The following is an 18,773-nucleotide window of genomic DNA, read 5'->3' as shown; positions in this document are numbered from 1 at the left end:
GCACTTTTTCATGACGTGCATAGCTAGAACGGTGGGACTCGCTCCCTCGAGGAGGCAGTGAGGGCTTTAAAAGAAGGTTAGGTAAACTCATGGGGGATAAAACTATCAATGGGTTCTAGTCAGAATGGCTTTGCTCTGCCTCCACGGCTGAAGGCAACAACGCTTCTGAATCGCAGCTGCTGGAAACCGCGGGAATGCTCTTGTGTTTGGAATCTGGTTTCCCAGAAGAGGAGGCAGGATGCTGGACTAAGATGGGCTGCTGGCCTGACCCAGCACGGATCTCCTGGCACTCTTATGCTCTTAGGAGGACCCAGCAGGGAACTTGCCCCCCCCTCCCCCACCGCTCACATCTGAGCCCACGTCAACAAACCCATCTCAGCTCTCTCCTTCTAACTCCTCTCCTCACACAGGTCTCTGAGCTCCAGATCCTTTTCATCCCGCAAAACAAGAGGGCCCTTTTGCTCAGAAAGAACATCCCGGCAGGACAAGCCCATCCATCTGTTGCAGGCCTAAGGGGCAAGGCAGGCGACTGCTTACCGCCGCTCTCTTGCATCCCTGGCAAAGTCGCTAGGGGGAGCTGTGCAGCCAGGCTCCATCCTTAATGAGCTCGGATGCCTTTCTCGTTGCCCAGGCAACCGCTAGGACCAAAGCAAGAATTACATGTAGAAATAGGGATTCCATGTGTTCCTGCTGTCCCTATTGACCTGGGACAGTCCTGCTTTCCTGGTCTCTGGTAAATCGCCATCCTGGTTTTGCCCCTATGTGGCGGTGGGAAGGGGGGCTTGTTAAAAAACACGTTGCCTTGCTATTCACCTCCTTTGTCCTGGAAGTTAAAACTCTGAGTGGAGAGTGGATGCCTCTAGCCAGGGCCTCTAGCCAAGACCTTTAGGCGCCTGAGACAAGATGCAGACCCTCCAAGGGCCCCTATTTTCCAGGGACAGTCCCAGATTTACAGAAGCTGTCCCGGTTTCTGTTTTGGTCCTGGAATGTCCTGCTTTTCCTTAGGACCAAGGCCGTAGCTAGAGGGTGGCAAGGTGGGCCCCTGCCAGGGGCGCAGGCGAAAAATCAGCTTAAAAATATGTCCATAAAATATGTCTAGAAATAAAAATAGTGATGTTTAACCTCATAAGAAAAGGTTTTTAATAGAGGGTGAATTGAATGGGTGGAGGGGGCAGGGTTGGAAGAGAGGCGGAAAGAAGAGCTAATTTGTCCATGGCTAGGGGGCGCAATCTGGATGGTTCTGCCGGGGGCGCAAGATCACCTAGCTACGGCTCTGCTTAGGACACCCCTTTTTTCATCAGAGAAATGTTGGAGGATATGGAGTTATGTGACACCCCCAAGCCAAGGAGTTATTTTGTACATTACAGTGGTACCTCGGGTTACAAAACGCTTCAGGTTACAAACGCTTCAGGTTACAGACTCCGCTAACCCGGAAGTAGTACCTCAGGTTAAGAACTTTACCTCAGGATGAGAACAGAAATCACATGGCGGTGGCACGGCAGTAGCGGGAGACCCCATTAGCTAAAGTGGTACCTCAGGTTAAGAACAGTTTCAGATTAAGAATGGACCTCCGGAATGAATTAAGTTCTTAACCAAAGGTACCACTGTACAACCTTTAGAAGACATCTGAAGGCAGCCCTGCATAGGGAAGTTTTATTTTAATGTTTAATGTTATATATGTGTGTGTGAGAGTGTGTGTGTGTGTGTGTGTGTGTGTGTGTGTGTGTGTGTGTGTTGGAAGCTGCCTAGAGTGGCTGGGGCAACCCAGTCCGATGGGTGGGGTATAAATAATAAAATGCTGCTGCTGCTGTTAAATAGGACATTCTTATTTTCACCAGTTGGAGGGTGTGAAGATGTACCATTGACACTGGATATTTGCCAGGGTGGAGGGAGGCCTGCGGCAATGCAGCTGGTCTGAAGGAGCACCTCTTTCTGGCAAGGGGGAAAAGGGAGCTTTCAGTGAGGTGCTCCTGCTGCTGCTCTTTCCATCCTTGGCTGCGTCTTCGACTTACCCAAATCTGAGTCCAGATCTAACCCCACCCACCCATGGAACTAGCCACCCAAGGTGGGTCACCTCACGCCACCTCATTTCTGCACTGGCCATGCTAGGGCTGCAAGCTGGCTATGGGCTTTGGAGGCAGTCCACCTTGCTATCCTGCCCTCGGAATTCGCTGTCTGAGGTAGCCACCTCGCTTTGCCTCATGGTAGGGTCTGTCTCTGGTGCTCATCCCCATTGGGCACTGATTGTAAGGCTGTCCGTGGTCTGGTGTTTCACTCATTGCAGCTTCAACCAGTTCATGGAGCTAACAATGGCTACTGGGTCTATGGCCATGTTCCAACATAGTGCCCTGCTGATGCTGTGGGACTCTAACTTTAGCCAGGCCAGCACAGCCGATGCTCAGGAATTTTGGGAGCTGTAGTTCCCAGCATCTGGAGGGCCACAGGTTGCCCATCCTGGATCTACTGGAAGTTTGGTCCTTGAGGGAGCTGGTCAACCATTTCACATTGCATTCTGAGAATTCCTTCTGTCCACTGCTGGGAAAGCAGACTTTCTTGCCATATCCGTTTGGTTTATACACATACAGAAACATTTGCATTTTAATGCACACTTTTTCCCAATAGATGCATTTTTGCAAATGTTATCTGTTTGGAGAACGGCATTGCAAAATTCGGAGAAGAGAAGATTTGAAAAGATAGCAGTCTGAGTCGTTGTTTCAAGTAGCACAAATTAGGTAGGATTCTTGTTAAAATACCAAGAAAATCAACTCTATCCCTGTATCCCTAGCTTGGAGTAATTGATTCCAAAGCCAGCATCCACAAGATCTTGAGAGAATGTTTTACGAATCACAAGCTTAAAAAATAAGCCTGTCACCTGCAACTGCAGCTATAAGGTGTCAGGAGGGCCTCTGGGCATGTGTGGCTGTTTATGCATAGGATCCATTATCCCATTATTTGCAGAGGTGGAGACTGGAGACCCAGCAGGAGTGATCACACACCCTTCCTTTCTATATTTCTATATTTCATGAGCATATGGAGGGACAGCTGAAGAAGGCTAATATGCCTTCTTTAGTCACTACCACGTGAGATGTTTAACTGTCAGTGGGCTGAACTCTGCAGAATAACTTTTTAAAAAGAAAAAATAACCCCCAGAAGGCAAAAATTAGGACAGTGATTAGAAAACAAGGAGCCCCACCCTCCCCACCAGTAAATGGGGATGGTTGGGAGGTATATGTGACATAACAATCTTCTCTTATTTTCGGAACATTGCTCACCTCTTCTTGGAGGAAAGGTTGCAGCGACTGAGACTTTTCAGTTTACAGAAAAGGCAAGTAGGACGTGACAGGATAGTAGCTTATAAAAATCACGCATTTCGTGCAGAAAGTGGATCGAGAAAAGTTTTTCTCTCCCTCTCTCCTAACACTAGAACTTGGTCTCGGGATATTGTGGCTTGCTATGCTCCCCCCACTGCCCTCTAACCATTTCTCTGATTTCCCAACCCACTGCCTCTACCCCCATCTTTGCTCTGAGCTCTGCCCACTAGGCCCTGCCTCAGTCCCAGAAGTAGAAAACTCAGCATTGTGCTAAGATTTGGCACAAACAAATCAGAAAGCCAGACAGGGCACTGCAGAGGGAAAGGATGCATTTCATGACCCCCGCAGCTCATCTAATTGTCAAGTTGGAAGGTGCCAGGAGGGGTCATTTAGTCCAACCCCTGCAATGCAGGAATGTTCTGCCCAATTTGGGGCTTGCACCTACAACCCTGAGATTAAGAATCTCTTGCTGTCCAACTGAGCTATCCGGCTGTTTGATAACCATTGCACCCATCTCCTTTTCACGAGCCGTTAGCACCCACCCCACTTTTCCTCTGCTATCTGCAATTCTCATTATTTCCAGTGGAGTGTTTAATGCTCGCCATTTCCTACAAAGGCTTTCTCCCATGGGTTTTGGCGAGCTGTGCCTGCAATTGCAATTATCACACTGCAGGCTTCTCCTTTCTCTCTCTCCTGCCTTGGGAAAAAACACATTGCCATGCTGTAAAGATGAAGAGAATTAGGATAATCAAAGCTGTGTTGTCCATCCCTAAATCAAAGGGACTCAGCTTCCTGGAGGGGGGGGGGCTGAACTCTGAAGAAGTGGGGAGGCCGGAAAGCAGCCACTATGTGTGGGGCTTGGCAGGGGAGCTCAGCAAACACACAAATCCCAAGGCATTCCACACTGGGATGCTGGGATGTTGTGCTGAGTCATACATTGGTATCTGAGCAGGGACTTCTGAAATCCCCTGCATCTGAATTTCTCTGCTTCATTCTGGAGTTGCAAATTAAGTGCCCCCTCTTTCTCTGCAGGGCCCTAAGAATTAACCATGCTTCTATTTTGCATCTGAAGTTAGTCATGCTCAGAGTGGATCCGCCAAAATGTTATCGTGACTAACTTAGGCTCATTAATTTCAATGGATCTTCTCGGAGTAGAACTTAAATCAGATACAGCCCTATTATTATTAATAGTAGTATTAGTATTATTTATTCAGTTCAACACCCCTCCCTTCTTCCAGAAGGAGGCCAGGGTGGTAGAAACTGCAATGATCAAACGTTCTAAAGACATTTTAAAAACAGTTTAATAACTATGATCTCCTGAAAAGGCAGAGGTGTTATGTGTTCCAAGTTTTTGAGTCCAGCGGAAAGACAGCCTGTTCTGGATGTTGTCACACTCCTCTGGAAGGAGCAGATTTGTAGCTTGGGGTTTCTCATGGATTCAATATTGTCTCTTGAGACCCAGGTCATCTCGCTGGCTAGGAATGCCTACTTCCTGATGTGGCTGGTTTGCTAGCTACAGTCCCATGGGAGCAGAGATGACTTGGCCACAGTATTCCATGCTGTGGTAGCTTTCAGACTAGATTGTTGGAATCAGCTGTCCACAGGGCTGCCCTTGAAGATGCCTCAGAAACTTCCACTGGTCCAAGTACAACAGCCCTTATAGATCGCTAGCTGGGGTTCAGTTTCAAGCAGTGGCGTAGCGTGGGGGGTGCAGGGGGCCCCGGCCACACCGGGCGCAACATCTGGGGGGGGGCACGCTCGCACTCGCAGCTCTCTGCCCCTACCTGGCTCACTCACTCTCTCTCACTGCAGTGCGAATCCTATCTGAGCCGCCGGGTCACTGCCCACTGTGGAGGGGGGGGGTGCCAGGCGTGCGGTGCGGTGCGGAGAGCAGGGGCACAAATTACTTGCCTTGCCCTGGGTGCTGACAACCCACGCTACGCCACTGGTTTCAAGCAGACGCCACTCAGCAGCCATTTTGTATGAAATGGGTCTACAGAAACACACTGTGCCTCTTTGGGAAGGTGCTCTGGCCTAGTCCCTGAGGGAACAGTGAGGAGATCGGAAAACACTTTCCCACAGGGACCAATTAAACAACAAAACACCTCGCTTCAAACACCTTGGCGTCTGTTTTCCTCTTGTTCCCTTTCTCCGCGTGACATACCTTTTGTTTGAAGCAAAATCCGAGGATTGGGGGAGGTGGTTAGATTTATTTTGTCAATACAGTTCTTTGGAGACTAGGGTTCAAATGGTTTCAGAACCTTGAAGGGAAGCCTAGGCAGGTCCCTCAAGTCTCAAATTGCAGTTTTGTAAGAGTTCGGGCATATGAGGGAAAACATCAGAAAAATCCTTGTAGATCCAGACAGCATCCTAACATCACAATGGCCAACGAGGTGCCTCAATGGGAAGCTCACAACTGGAGCCTGAGCTGAGCCACACAGCCCCGACTTATGATTCCCAGTTCAGCTTAATATTGCCTACACTGACTGTCAGCGGCTCTCTAGAGGTTCAGGCAGGGAATGTGGAGGTGCCAGGCATTGAACCTGGGCCCCTTCGGCATTCAACAGCCATGGCCTACCACGAAGCTACAGTTCTTCAGTGAGGCTCTGTGGAATAAGGGTGAGGAAACATTTTCATCCCCACATTCCCTCATGGAGAACCTTCCGGGGGCCACGCGCCAGCAGTGCGTGAGGCCAGAGGCAGAGCCATGAATGTGACTCTTACCCATTATGTCAGCTGACTGGGAATGGTTATGGAACACCGGTATTAAATTTACGGCATGTAATGCCTTAAAGGAAAACATTATGAAAATGGTTTACAGGTGGTACATGACCCCAGTCAAACTGGCAAAAATCTATCATTTGCCCGACAATAAATGTTGGAAGTGTAAAGAGACTGAAGGTACCTTCTATCACCTTTGGTGGACATGCCCGAAGATAAAGGCCTTCTGGGAAATGATCTATAATGAAATGAAAAAGGTACTTAAATGTACCTTTTCTAAAAAACCAGAGGCCTTCCTCTTGGGCATTGTCGGCCAATTGGTGACAAAGAAAGATAGAACTTTCTTCATGTATGCCAAAACAGCAGCAAGAATACTTATCGCAAAGTATTGGAAGACACAAGATTTACCTACTTTGGAAGAATGGCAGATGAAAGTGATGGACTATATGACACTGGCCGAGATGACAGGCAGAATCCGTGATCAACGAAAAGAGACGGTGGAAGAAGAATGGAGAAAATTTAAAAGTTATCTTAAGGACTACTATAAACTTAATGAATGCTAAAATGTTCTGGTTTCCAGAAGTAAAAGGGTACAGGGATACAAGGCTAGACTATAAAAGAGGACTAAGATGACAGAGATTAGAAAGTAACAACTGGGAGTTGCTAGTTGAATTATGGACATTGGGATGCAGAGAGGGGGGGGTATGGGGAAGTCCAAGAAAAGAGGTTTATGAAAATATGTTTGAAACTATTCATGTATGTCTGTTACTTTTTGTGTTTGTTTGTTTTTCTTAAAAATGTTGTAAAACCAATAAAAATTTTATAAAAAAAAAAAAGAATGTGACTCTTACCTTTCTAAGGTTTCAAGGGGGCACAGAGCAGGGGCAGTAAGGGAAAAGGCCTAAGGACATTCCAAAGGGCCAAGTAGATAGACCTTGAGGGCCACATTTGGCCCCCGAGCCCTTACATATAAGCTGTGTGAGGTAAATTAGGGATGAACCAAGCAGAGCCCTGATTCCATCCCACTTCAGTTTCTCTGTCAAAGAATCATAGCTTCTGTTCCATCCCATTCTGTGTGCAGATTTTTGTTTTGAAGGAATGCGCAAACAAACCCCCCAAAAACCCTGCATTTAAAGTGTACACATTATGTACGAACATAGAAGCCGACTTCTAGAGGTCAAGATCTCTTTGGCCCCTTGTAAAATATTTGAGGGAGTTGCCCCCACCAAAAATTTCGTGGACATTGCCATCCAAACGGTGCGTGTGTGTCACATCCTGTGATCAATTATGTAAGGTGGGGTTTACCTGCCGCCCCCAAACATTTTATTTGAGCTGGCACCCCCGTGTACAAACTTTTTAAGCAAAATACACACTTTTATGTAAAATTCACATTTCTCAGTGCTTTTCAATACTTTCCCCCGTATAATAAGGCTTTCATATAAATAGGTGTATAAGGGCGCCTTTTTTTTGCACATTTTTCATGCACTGAAACAGCATTGTGTAACCCAGGTGAGTGTGTGATCTGATCAGGCGTTAGTTAGTCAGCAAACGGGTTCAGGAGCATCAGGCCAGACCTCTGTGAAAAGCCAACATAAGAAGAAGAAGAAGAAGAGTTTGGATTTGATATCCCGCCTTTCACTCCCCTTCAGGAGTCTCAAAGCGGCTGACATTCTCCTTTCCCTTCCTCCCCCACAACAAACACTCTGTGAGGTGAGTGGGGCTGAGAGACTTCAAAGAAGTGTGACTGGCCCAAGGTCACCCAGCAGCTGCATGTGGAGGAGCGGAGACGCGAACCCGGTTCACCAGATTACGAGTCCACCGCTCTTAACCACTACACCACATTGGAAGAGCCCTGCAGCTGGATCAAGCCAATGGCCCATGTAGTCCAGCATCCTGTTCTCACAGTGGCCAAACAGATGCCCATAGGAAACCCTCAAGGAGGACCAGAGCACAAGGGAAACTCTCCCCTCCTGTGGCTTCCACCAACTGGTATTCAAAAGCATTGCTGCCTCCAGACAAATTCTTTCTCCAGCCCAAGGGAGGATGCATCTTGTGTCACTTCATGTGCATGAACACGAAGGCATCATGCACAGCCTGCCTTGCCACACCCAACAGCTGCCAAGGTATATTTTGAACCACCAGTAACAGATGGTAGGACTAGTGGAACCCAAGAACAAACACCTTCTTGGCTTTCATCTCAGTGGAGGATAAGTTTTGGCAAAGAAGATTAGTCTAGCCGGTGGTGTAGAGCCATCAGTGATGCAGGAATGGGCAAGGGGCTCAGGCAGTGATTGTATTAGTGAGAATTCGCGCCTTGACCCTGGAAGAATGGCAGATGAAGGTGATAGACTACATGGGACTGGCAGAAATGACTGGCAGAATCAGAAACCAGAGAGGAGAGACGGTGGAAGAAGACTGGAAGTAATTTAAGGACTATCTTGGGAAATATTACAAAATTGGTGAATGTTAGATTGATGCTGGACTGAAGTTAAGTGGTTATTAGCTGAAATGATTAAGATAATTGGGGAAAAAAGAAGAAGTAAGGTGTAAAATTAAGTGAAAATTGAGGATGAGGATTTGCTGAATGAATAATTGAAATTGGAATACAAAAAGGGGAGGTATGAGGAGGTCCGAGAAATAAGTTTAAGAAAATGGGTGAATGAAATTATATGTGTTTTTTAATTTTTGTATTTTTGTATTTTGAATTGTGTGTTTTTATTTTTGTTTTTTGTCTTTTTTGTATAAAATTTGGAAAAGTTAATAAATATTTGATGGGGGGGAAAAGAGAATTTGCGCCTTGACAAGAGCATCCCTACTGAATGTCTGAACCCAAAGACTGAACTTGGGGACCAAAGCAGGTGCCCCACCACTGAGCTGTAACAGAGAGGACAACATTGAATCTCCTTCATTATTATTAGTAGTAGTAATTTATAGTGAATCATTTAGTTGGAGAAAATAGTGGCTCAGTTCTGCTGGCACACTCTAACCTAAGGATGTATGAGGAGCCTGGTTGCTACATCTAGTCCATCATCCTCTTCTCACAGTGGACAACCAGCTGCCCCAATGGGAAGACCACAAGCAGGACCCAAGTGCAACAGCAACTCTCGCAATACTTACAATCTGTCACGAGTCCTGTGGAGATGGCATAGAGGGGATGGTTGGGTCTTGAGGAGGACTGGGAAGAGCTCAGAGATTTGGAGCTAGGTGACCCTGCAGAAGGTACTAGTGGGAGGTAGGAGGTGGAATCAGGACCCTAAGAAGTACCTGACCCAGAGGAGCAGGCCCGTGGTCTAAGGAATGCACAGCTGGATGCAGGTGATGGACTAACAGGGATGGCAGATGAGTGACATTGGACAACCCCACCACCTCTTCCTGCCAATGAGGCACCACCATCTGTTAGTGAGAAGCCTCCTCCTCCAGGGGAGGTGACTGAGAGTAAATTGGATGGTGAGCTGGTGCTGACACTGCCATGAACAAACGTCATAGACTCAGCCCACTGGAAGGAGTGCTTGCTCACTTGCTCCATCCTGTGACTCTGGACACTGACCGCAGTAAGAGCTGTGCCCATGCCACTCTCCAAAAGGGAGGTGGGGAGAGTCGCTTGTTGGATCATCCTTTTAGCTTCTGCTTAGCATCTTATGGATCTTTTGAATCTGCTACAACTCAACACCTGAGCCTTGCCTGTGTACCCCTCTAATTCATGCATCGAAACCTCTGGCGGAAACAAAGCAGGGAGTTCAATTTCTTTGTCCAGCAGCAAGGGCCAGGATATAACCCACCGCAAACCAACTCCAGGAGTTCAACATCCAAGCAACCCAGGGTGTCCCATTCCACAGGGAGAGAGCTATATGAAAGAGAGCTCAAAAGAGAGGGAGAGAGACAAAAGCTCAAATTTTCAAATCTGTGTTAGAGCCCATTGGGAGATTATGAGCCTCAGTGCCACCCCCAGCCCTTCTCCTCCTCCTGCTTCTAGGCATGAGAAGATGAAACAGCAGTGATCTATATCAGCTCATTAGTGTTGTTGTTTAGATGCTCGGATGCTTTGTCAACTGAAGATTGGCAGAGGTGGGGCTTGTCAGCACCTAGGAGAGGCTGTAGCAAAAAGCAGGGGGCGGGAGAGTGAGAAATTGCCTGTGCGTTAGGAAAGCTGCAGATGGTGAGTGGGTCGGACAGTGGATTGTAGTGGGATGTATGTGTGCACATGACCGTGTGTGTGTTTGTGTGTGTGTGTATGGATGCAAAAAACAAAACAAAAACTACTGGAGAACAAAACCATAAACAGCAAACAAACATTAGGAAACGACTCTCAGATCAAAACACATCTATTGCTCTCAGTGCGGCCAATTTCTGTGCTGCAGCAAGCAAAACCCGCTGGGAGCTAACCCCAAATATTTTGTAATTTTCCTCTTTGGAGTTCCTGGCATAATTATAACTTTTAAATTGTTGGTGCCCATTTTATTTTACTTTACGCTACTTTTATTTTCATATAAACCTCACTGCACACATTTGTATGTTGCTATTCTATATGCCCCTTATTTTGCTTCTTTAGTGCTGGTCATTGGCCGTAACGATCGAGATTTGATTAGGAGAAATTGCTTTGCAAAAAACTGGTAGATTAGGAGACATTTGCAACAAAATGACAACATGAAAACTTTTTTTTAAAAAAAAACCCCACACAAACTTATGTGGAAATGTGGAAAACGGAACTTAAACCTGGAAAAAGGAGAAACTTGAAGTATTTTTATTATTTATTTACAGTATACTGCTTTTCAAGGGGGCCTCACAAAGCTGTTTACGTACGATTACAGTGGTACCTCGGGTTAAGAACTTAATTCATTCTGGAGGTCTGTTCTTAACCTGAAACTGTTCTTAACCTGAAGCACCACTTTAGCTAATGGGGGCCTCCTGCTGCCCCCGCGCCACTGGAGCATGATTTCTGTTCTTATCCTGAAGCAAAGTTCTTAACCCGAGGCAATATTTCTGGGTTAGCGGAGTCTGTAACCTGAAGCGTATGTAACCTGACGCGTATGTAACCCGAGGTACTACTGTATTGCAACAATAAGCATCCCTTTGGGGGGGGGGAGTTGGAATAAAATGCAGAAGACAACTGGTTTGTTTAGAAAAGGTTGTTAATGCATCTTCTTCACTCATCTCAGGGCAAGATGTGCCTTCAGATGCCCCTGCAGTGACAATTGTAGGGGGGCCAAGTATGGGATGTTGATGGTGAGATATCCACACACCCTCCAGATGTTATGGGGCTCCCAATTCCCACCAGTCCCAGACAGCCCTGCTAATGGTCAGGGAAGATGGAAGTGCAGATCAGCAATATCTGGAAGTTCACAGGTTCCCCAACCCCCTTGCGTTGCAGAATCTTTATTATTTTGATAACAGTGAATCTAGCAGATGGTAGAAAACTCCTTGCAGGGATCAGCTCAGCATTTAAAGCACACATCTTTTCTGATTTACGTGCACTGCATTTGGGACCGAAACCGATTTGCGGAATCTGGAGAAGTGTGCAATCCAGCAGGTGGTTTGCACGCCGATCCACAGGCAAATCTGGGAGTGTCAAATTGGGTTAGTCTGCTGCTGAAAGTGGACCAAACAAATTCTTCCTCCGTTCCTTTCGTTGAACCAGAATTAAGGAGCCGGAGAGCAAAGTTCTGCATTGCTAAACAAAGACAATGTGGAGAATCCGCTCATCCCTGTCTAGAACTGCTATCTGAAAAGCACTGAATTACTCCATTAGTTGGTTGAAAGGTAGCTGGTTAATCAATAAAGGTTTGTTTCATCGGTTGGTATATCCCTCATAATAATCCCCATTTAAACAAGTGATTTCTTAGTCCTATTGATTCTGACAGGTCTACATTGCGCCTCGCTCGCTTTGGATCAATTGTTTCTGCTTTACGGGTCTTAGCTCATTTACAAACATGCTCCGGGGAATGAACACGAAGGAAGCTCTGACATAACAATTTGCTGTTTGGAATTAGCACAGGCCAGCCCTGCTGAATTCTGCAGGTGGTGAGGGTGGAGAAGGATGAACTTGCCGCTGCTGGAAATGTGGGTCAATGAAATGCAGGAGGTGAACGTGAACGTGGGTGCTTAGATCTATGGTGGGAGCATATTCTGTGATGGTTCCCATAGAGACGGGGGCAGCACCAAGCTGGCTGCAGGCCACCCATGATGGTGGGGTGAGGAGCAGAGGAATGGGAGCAAAATGGAGAAGGCACAGCACAGCAACACAAAGTGGACAGAGCAATTCCTGAAGGGGGAAAAGGAGGTTAAAAGAGATTAATATAAATGTTTGCATTCTTGGGTGCATGAAATAGCTCACTGGCCTGAGAGAATCTTAGTCTCAGTGACAGGTTAATAATAATAATAATAATAATAATAATAATAATAATAATAATAATAATAATATCATCTATACCCCGCACATCCCCAACAGCTCCCAACAGAATACAGTGGTACCTCAGGTTACATACGCTTCAGGTTACATATGCTTCAGGTTACAGACTCCGCTAACCCAGAAATAGTGCTTCAGGTTAAGAACTTTGCTTCAGGATGAGAACAGAAATCGTGCTCCTGCGGTGCCACTGCAGTAAAAAAATCCATACCCTCCAACATTTCTCCGATGAAAATGGAGACATTCTACCATACCCTCCAGCATTTCTCTGATGAAAATAGGGACATCCTAAGGGAAAGTGGGACATTATTGGACCACATCAGAAACTGGGACAGCTTCTGTAAATCCAGGACTGTCCCTGGAAAATAGGGACACTTGGAGGGTCTGTAATAATAATCCTTTTATTATTTATACCCCACTCATCTGACTGGGTTTCCCGAGCCACTCTGGGTGGCTTCCAACCAAATATTAAAAACACAATACAGCATCAAACATTAAAAACTTCCCTAAACAGGGCTGCCTTCAGATGTCTTCTAAAAGTCAGATAGTTGTTTATTTCCTTGACATCTGGTGGGAGGGTGTTCCACAGGGCGGGCGTCACTACCGAGAAGGCCCTCTGCCTGGTTCCCTGTAACCTTACTTCTTGCAGTGAGGAAACCACCAGAAGGCCCTCGGCGCTGGACCTCTGTGTCCAGGCAGAAAGATGGAGGTGGAGACGCTCCTTTAGGTAAAAGCAGCCACCTAAGCATTGACAGATAAGAAGAAACCCATCACTAAAAGAGGAGGTGGGCTTGCACAAAATGTGCAGAGGTTAAGTGATAAAGGTTCAAATTTAGAATGACTGATTTATATAGCAAGGAACAGCTCAGTAAAGCAAGGAAGATGGTGAACAGGTGAGTCCTAAAAGCTGTCTTGATGTGAATGCAGGTAGGACCATGGGTGGAGCTTTACCGATGTGCAGCTGGCCTTGTAGAGACACCACACTAAACAGGGGCATTGATGTAACTTCCCACAGAATCGCATCAAGATTGCTTTCTTGCAGTGTTTTATTCCTAGGCAGGGGTATATCAGTAGCATGGGATGCAGGATGCAAATGAACACAAAGATTTGAAAGCACACTCTGGGACATGGAAGAATGGAGATGTCCTAATATATTAGGTCTGCAATGGAAACAAGCCCAGGTTATCCAAACCTCCAAATAGAATTGCAGAAGTGTGATTTAACCAAATTCAAATTAACATGCAAACTAAATCAAAATTCTACCCCCATCCTAAGGGAAGGAATGAACCTAAGATTGGAAGAGATGAGGAACTGAATTCACTCTAAACCTCCCACATCCCCTACCTGCCTTGGATTTTAAAATCTATCTGTGCTCACCTGGTGCAGCCACAGCTTTTTACTAGGTTGTCTTTATTTTTGCCTTTATTATCTCAGCAGCGTGGGAGGCAGAGTCACCCCCCCTCCCATCCACCCCCATTACATAACCAGTATCCGTGGGTGACCTGCAAAATGCTTGGATTCCGGGCTTCAGCGAGAGCATGGTGAGAATCATCCTCTAATTGGGGCAGGTTGGGGGAAAGATAAAAAAGCTAAACCGTTGCCACTCTGTAAAACAGTCGGGCTTTCAGAAGCCTAACTGCTTCTCAGGCTAATGATCATCCTAGTCCGGTTCAGTTTTGGTTATTTATCAAAAGCATTTTTACCCCACTTTTTCAGCCGAGAAAAAGGTTATTTTTCATTCATAGCCCAACCCACATATCACTAAAATGTGTCCCAGGTTTTCAGTTCCCCATAACTTCTCTATCATACTAGATGTGGAGAAGAAGAGGAGGAGGAGGGGGAGGAGGAGGAGTTTGGATTTGATATCCTGCTTTATCACTCCCCAAAGGAGTCTCAAAGCAGCTAACATTCTCCTTTCCCTTCCTCCCCCACAACAAACACTCTGTGAGGTGAGTGGGGCTGAGAGACTTCAGAGAAGTGTGTCTAGCCCAAGGTCACCCAGCAGCTGCATGTGGAGGAGCGGAGACCCGAACCCGGTTCACCAGATTACGAGTCTATCGCTCTTAACCACTACACCACACTGTCCTCTCTGCTTGGTCCTCAGGATGCTTCCCAGGCCAATCACATGCTCTTCCAAAAGCCACCCCCCCCCCAGAGTGCTTTTGGCTGGCTGGAATGTGTCATTGACTTGTGAGGACGCATTTTGTTTGCAAAGGTGGAGGGGATCATGTGTATGTCATAACCTCTGACATTTGGCTTGTTGTTGGCAGTGGTAGGTGATGGAGGGGGTGGTGGTTGGTGAGCCAGAGGGCAGCTGGAAGAAGTTTGGGATCTTGGGCTGACAACAATCAGGAAGACCAATGGTACAGTGTGTGGGTGGACTGCCAGAAGACCTCCAAGTGCATTAACTCAACCACCCACTTTAGATCTCTGTGCTGTGTGTAGGAAGGCCTGCAGTGGAGCTGTGATAAATGTGGGATAACATAACCAACATGCTTAAGTCTAATTAATGCATAAAGAAGGTAATGCCATAGAGGGTGGATCTACACAGGGGGGAAATGCGATAAATAAGTAATAAGTTAAATTGTTATAACAAAAGGAAAAAATGCTATGTAAAATCGCATAGAAAAGTTTTGTGCTCTACAGCACCAACTGGTGTTGCATGTTTATAATGCATTCAAAACGCTGTTTTTTGACTAATGTAGCTAAGTCCAGAGTAAGCTGCCCTACCAGCTTTAACTAGGTCACTCCTCCTCACCTTGGAGGAAGGGTTGTCAAAGCCTTTGTTCACCCTTTGTTCACCTTTGTCTACCTGAGAACCTCAGCATGCATAGAGGTCTGACCTGGTTGCTCCAAGCTGGTTGCTCCAGGCTCAGACCGCATGGCTCTAACAAGCCTCTCTTCTGTTCCTATACTAATAATTTAGGAACTTTCACCACGGTAACTAGGCAAAGTTTCACTGCCTGTGGTTTGTTTTTTTACTGCTGTATTGAGAAGCACATGAATCTGACTTTGGGAGAGTTTGTAAGTAAATGGTTTTTAACTTTGTAAGTAAACCATTTTTAACTTGTCAAACATGTGAACTTTTCCTACACTGGGAGAAGAGGAGACTATTTTGGAACTTTGTTGTTGTTTAGTCGTTTAGTCGTGTCCGACTCTTCGTGACCCCATGGACCAGAGCACGCCAGGCACTTCTGTCATCCACTGCCTCCCGCAGTTTGATCAAACTCATGCTGGTAGCTTCAAGAACACCATCCAACCATCTCATTCTCTGTCGTCCCCTTCTCCTTGTGCCCTCCATCTTTCCCAACATCAGGGTCTTTTCCAGGGAGTCTTCTCTTCTCATGAGGTGGCCAAAGTATTGGAGCCTCAGCTTCACGATCTGTCCTTCCAGTGAGCGCTCAGGGCTGATTTCCTTCAGAATGGAGAGGTTTGATCTTCTTGCAGTCCATGGGACTCTCAAGAGTCTCCTCCAGCACCATAATTCAAAAGCATCAATTCTTCGGCGATCAGCCTTCTTTATGGTCCAGCTCTCACTTCCATACATCACTACTGGGAAAACCATGGCTTTTACTATACGGACCTTTGTTGGCAAGGTGATGTCTCTGCTTTTTAAGATGTTGTCTAGGTTTGCCATCGCCTTTCTCCCAAGGATCAGGCGTCTTTTAATTTCGTGACTGCTGTCACCATCTGCACTGATCATGGAGCCCAAGAAGGTAAAATCTCTCACTGCCTCCATTTCTTCCCCTTCTATTTGCCAGGAGGTGATGGGCCCAGTGGAACTAACAAGGGCATATTTTAAAGGACTAAAAACCTACATTCTCATTTTTTATTTTGCTGCATATTTTGTGATTTTGAGTCTCTGCAGAGGTTCTCTCACCAAAGAGTACTTGCCCCAAACCTGCATCTTAGCATATATATATATACAGTGGTGCCCCGCAAGACGAACGCCTCGCAAGACGAAAAACTCGCAAGACGAAAGAGTTTTTCGTTTTCGAGTTGCTTCGAAAACGTCTTGCAAGTTTGTTTACTTTTCCGTAAAACCGTTAATACCCAGGGTGCATTGCTTGAAGAGGTGCAGTTGCGACTTGACTTCAAGGAGCAACACATTGCACGCGGTGTGGTGGCCTTTTTGAGCTTTTTAAAGAGTTTGCTGAATTTTTGAAGCTTTTCCAAAACTTCTTTTGCAGCTGTTTGGTAAGTTAAACTTTTAAAACTTTTTTGGGGGGTTTTGGATTTTGGGTTGGGGTGTTTAGAATTCAAGGACTTGGTGTTGGGGAGAGGTTTGCAAGAATCTGGGAGCTTGTGTGGTTTTCTTCTGCATTTTTATGATTTTCTGTGACCATTGGGCCATGTTGTTGTTTTTTGAAAAAAATTCTGGGTTTTGAATTTCTGTGTGCTGGGTGGCTGGGGGAACAGTTGGGGAGGGGTTTGCACAGTGGCGTAGCGTGGGTTGTCAGCACCCGGGGCAAGGCAAGTAATTTGCGCCCCCTAACCCGTGGATTTGCGCCCCCTAACCCATGTATTTGCGCCCCCTAACCCTAACCCCCAGATGTTGCGCCCGGTGCGGTCGGCCCCCCCTGCACCCCCCACGCTACGCCACTGGGTTTGCAACAGTTGGGGAGGGGCTGGGGGAACCATTGGGGAGGGATTTGCAATTTCTGTGTGCTGGGTGGGTGGCTGGGGGAACAGTTGAGGTTTTTGAAGACTTTGGTGATTTTTAAAGCTTTTCCAAAACTTCTTTTGCAGCCATTTGAGGATTTTGAAGACTTTGGTGATTTGCAGCCATTTCGTAAGTTAAACTTTTAAAACTTTTTGGGGGGTTTTTGGATTTTGGGTTGGGTGTTTGGAATTCAAGGACTTGGTTCTGGGTTTGAATTGCTGATTTTTCTTTCTTTCTGAGTTTACGAAGGTAAGAGCTGTGCTGCCATGGGACCCAAGAAGACTGCTGCTGCTGCGGAGGCCGGCGAGAAGAAGAAGGAGAAGGTGACGCTGGAAATGAAGAAGGAGATCATCTGGAAGCACGACGGTGGAATGCGTGTGATGGACCTCGCCAGGGAGTACGGCAGGAACCCATCGACCATCGGGACCATCCTGAAGATGAGGGAGAAGATTCTTGCGACTGATGCAGCCAAGGGAGTCACCAGGATCGTGAAGAACCGCCCAGCTGTTCTGGAGGAGGTCGAGAAGTTGCTCCTCATCTGGATAGAAGAGAAGCAGCGTGCAGGGGACACAGTGACTGAGGCCGTCATTTGTGAGAAGGCCAAGGCCTTGCACACAGACCTCATCCGGGAACAGCCAGGAACCTCAGGCGAGCCAGAAGTCTTCAAGGCAAGCAGAGGCTGGTTTGACCGGTTCAAGGCAAGATCTGGAATCCACAGCGTGGCCGGCATGGAGAGGCTGCCAGTTCTAATGTTCCTGCGGCTGAAGACTTTGCAGCGGAGTTCCAGGAGGTTGTGAAGATGGAGGGCTACGTTCCACAGCAGGTCTTCAACTGCGACGAGACCGGGCTGTTTTGGAAGAGGACTTTCATCACACAGGAGGAGGCCAAGTTGCCTGGCCACAAGCCCATGAAGGACCGTCTGACCCTGCTCTTCTGTGCCAACGCAAGCAGCGACCTGAAGATCAAGCCCCTGCTGGTGTACCACTCGGAGAACCCGCGGGCCTTCAAGAAACACAAGGTCGACAAGGAGCGGCTGAGTGTCATGTGGCGATCCAACAGCAAGGCTTGGGTCACACGTGTGCTGTTTGTGGACTGGGTCAATCTTGCTTTTGGCCCTGCTGTCAAACAGTACCTGCTGCTGAAGGCTTTGCTTCTGATGGACAACGACCTGCCGCTGAAGGCTTTGCTTCTGATGGACAATGCTCCTGCTCATCCTAAAGGCCTTGAGGTGGACTTGTTGGAGGAGTTCAGCTTCACCACTGTTGGAGGAGTTCAGCTTCATCAACATCATGTTCCTGCCGCCTAACACCACGCCACTGCTCCAGCCGATGGATCAGCAGGTCATCGCCAATTTCAAAAAACTCTACACCAAGGAGCTTTTCAGGCGATGTTTCGAGGTGACTGATTGCACCACCATCACCCTGCGGGAATTCTGGAAGGACCACTTCGACATCGTCACCTGCTTGAAGATGATCACCATGGCCTGGAACGGGATTAGCCAGAGAAATTTGAATTGCGCTTGGCGCAGCCTGTGGCCGGACTGTGTGGCACCAAGTGACTCTGATGCACCAGAGTCAACAGTGGTGCAGGACATTGTTGCCTTGGGGAGGACCATGGGCCTGGAGGTCACAGAGGAGGACATCAGCGAGCTGGTGGAGGAGCACGACCACGAGCT

General features: G+C 47.0%; 1 protein-coding gene across 1 annotated transcript; it reads left to right on the top strand.

Moving 5' to 3' along the window:
* Nucleotides 1–16,480: 16,480 nt before the first annotated feature.
* LOC308591488 (putative CENPB DNA-binding domain-containing protein 1) lies at nucleotides 16,481–17,895 on the top strand (the record flags this gene model as incomplete). Its single annotated transcript, XM_081202251.1, has 2 exons — nucleotides 16,481–16,632; nucleotides 17,185–17,895. Exon 2 carries the CDS (start codon nucleotides 17,365–17,367, stop codon nucleotides 17,893–17,895), a length of 531 nt encoding a protein of 176 aa, XP_081058377.1. The 5' UTR covers nucleotides 16,481–16,632; nucleotides 17,185–17,364.
* Nucleotides 17,896–18,773: the final 878 nt, after the last annotated feature.

This window comes from Podarcis bocagei, assembly GCF_964188305.1.
Source record: "Podarcis bocagei genome assembly, chromosome: 7".
Lineage (NCBI taxonomy): Eukaryota > Metazoa > Chordata > Lepidosauria > Squamata > Lacertidae > Podarcis > Podarcis bocagei.
Note: the sequence above shows the minus strand (reverse complement) of the source record. Positions and strands in the feature narration are given on the sequence as shown.